Source organism: Plasmodium gaboni, chromosome 3 (assembly GCF_001602025.1).
Source record: "Plasmodium gaboni strain SY75 chromosome 3, whole genome shotgun sequence".
Lineage (NCBI taxonomy): Eukaryota > Apicomplexa > Aconoidasida > Haemosporida > Plasmodiidae > Plasmodium > Plasmodium gaboni.
The window spans coordinates 428,283-429,607 of NC_031483.1; the positions used below are offsets into that span (position 1 = coordinate 428,283).

Genomic DNA, 1,325 nt, shown 5'->3' on the forward strand with positions numbered 1-1,325 from the left:
TTGTATAAATATAATTTATATTCCTTATTCAATATATCAGGACATATAATGTAACATAAAAAATTTCCATGGTTCATGTTTGTTAATTTATTTTTTAAAAGTTCTTTAGAGAATTGGAAATTCCATATAAGATTACTTATATTGATAGTTTTTATTTTTAATAGTTTAAACTTTTCTTTTATAAAATTTATATTTATAAAATAGTCCAAATTATTCTTGTACTTTTTTTTTTTTATTTCTTCATAACAATGTTTATATAAAGAATAAACAAAGGAATATTTAACGTTTTTTTTTTTCTCACTAATATTTTGTTGGTTATTTTTATATTTTTCATACATTTCATTTGCTACATATTTATAATATATTTTTTGTTCTTTTGTTTGACAATTAAGATGATTCATATATATATTAGGATTCCTTACAATCACAGCATAAATATAATTATTATTTTTATTAACTATAGTTAAATAATTATTATTACTTTCTTTCCTTATAACTAAAAAATTATTTCCAAAAATATGTTCATTTTCTTTTTTCTTGTCTCTGGATGTTGTTAATAAATTATCTAAGATTAATTCTTTTCCAACTGAACTCAATAAAAATATAAAACGTTTCTTCTCATGAATACAAATATTTTCTTTCATAAATATTTTTTCATTCTTATGATAATCAATTGGCAAGGTCCCATTTTTCTCATGACACTCCCATTTTTTATAATATATAATATTATTATCCTTCAGGTTATTATTATTTGCATTTACTAATTCATCTGGGAATTTTAATTCTTCAATATCTTTTTGAAATATATCATAAAAGTTCTTCAACTGTTCATAGGTCATGTTTTATTTTAGAAGCACAATATAATAAATCATAATGAGCAAAAAAAAAAAAAAAAATAAATAAATAAATAAATATATACATATATATAATACCCGGTTTGTAATAAAAATTATATATTTTTTTATTATTACATTTTAAAAATATCTTCAATAATAAATATATAATATATATATATAATATATATATAATATTGTTTATATTTATGTTGCCCTCTATCTCTAGCTACATTCTATTTTTTTAGTATTAAAACGAATATCTACAATTTTGACAATATATATATTATATATATGTATATTTATATTTATATTTATTTATTATTTTTTTTTTTTTTTTTTTTTTTAAGCTAAAATGAATATAGCCATAAATTAAAAAAAAAAAAAAAAAAAAAAAAAAAAAAAAAAAAAAATTTTTTTTTCTTAAATTTTTAAAAAAAAAAAAAAAAAAAAAAAAAAAAAAAAAAAAAAAAAAAAAAAAAATATAAAATT

At 15.8% G+C, this 1,325-nt stretch overlaps 1 protein-coding gene across 1 annotated transcript in view; it reads right to left on the reverse strand.

Annotated features, from left to right (window-relative positions):
• The window catches only part of PGSY75_0313400 (hypothetical protein), a gene marked incomplete at both ends in the record, with an annotated part of 2,106 nt that extends 1,267 nt beyond the window's left edge, over nt 1-839 (reverse strand). The window contains one exon of the mRNA XM_018783987.1: nt 1-839. This exon is cut by the window's left edge and continues 1,267 nt beyond it. Within this exon, the coding sequence (XP_018643570.1) occupies nt 1-839 (839 nt within the window).
• Nucleotides 840-1,325: the final 486 nt, after the last annotated feature.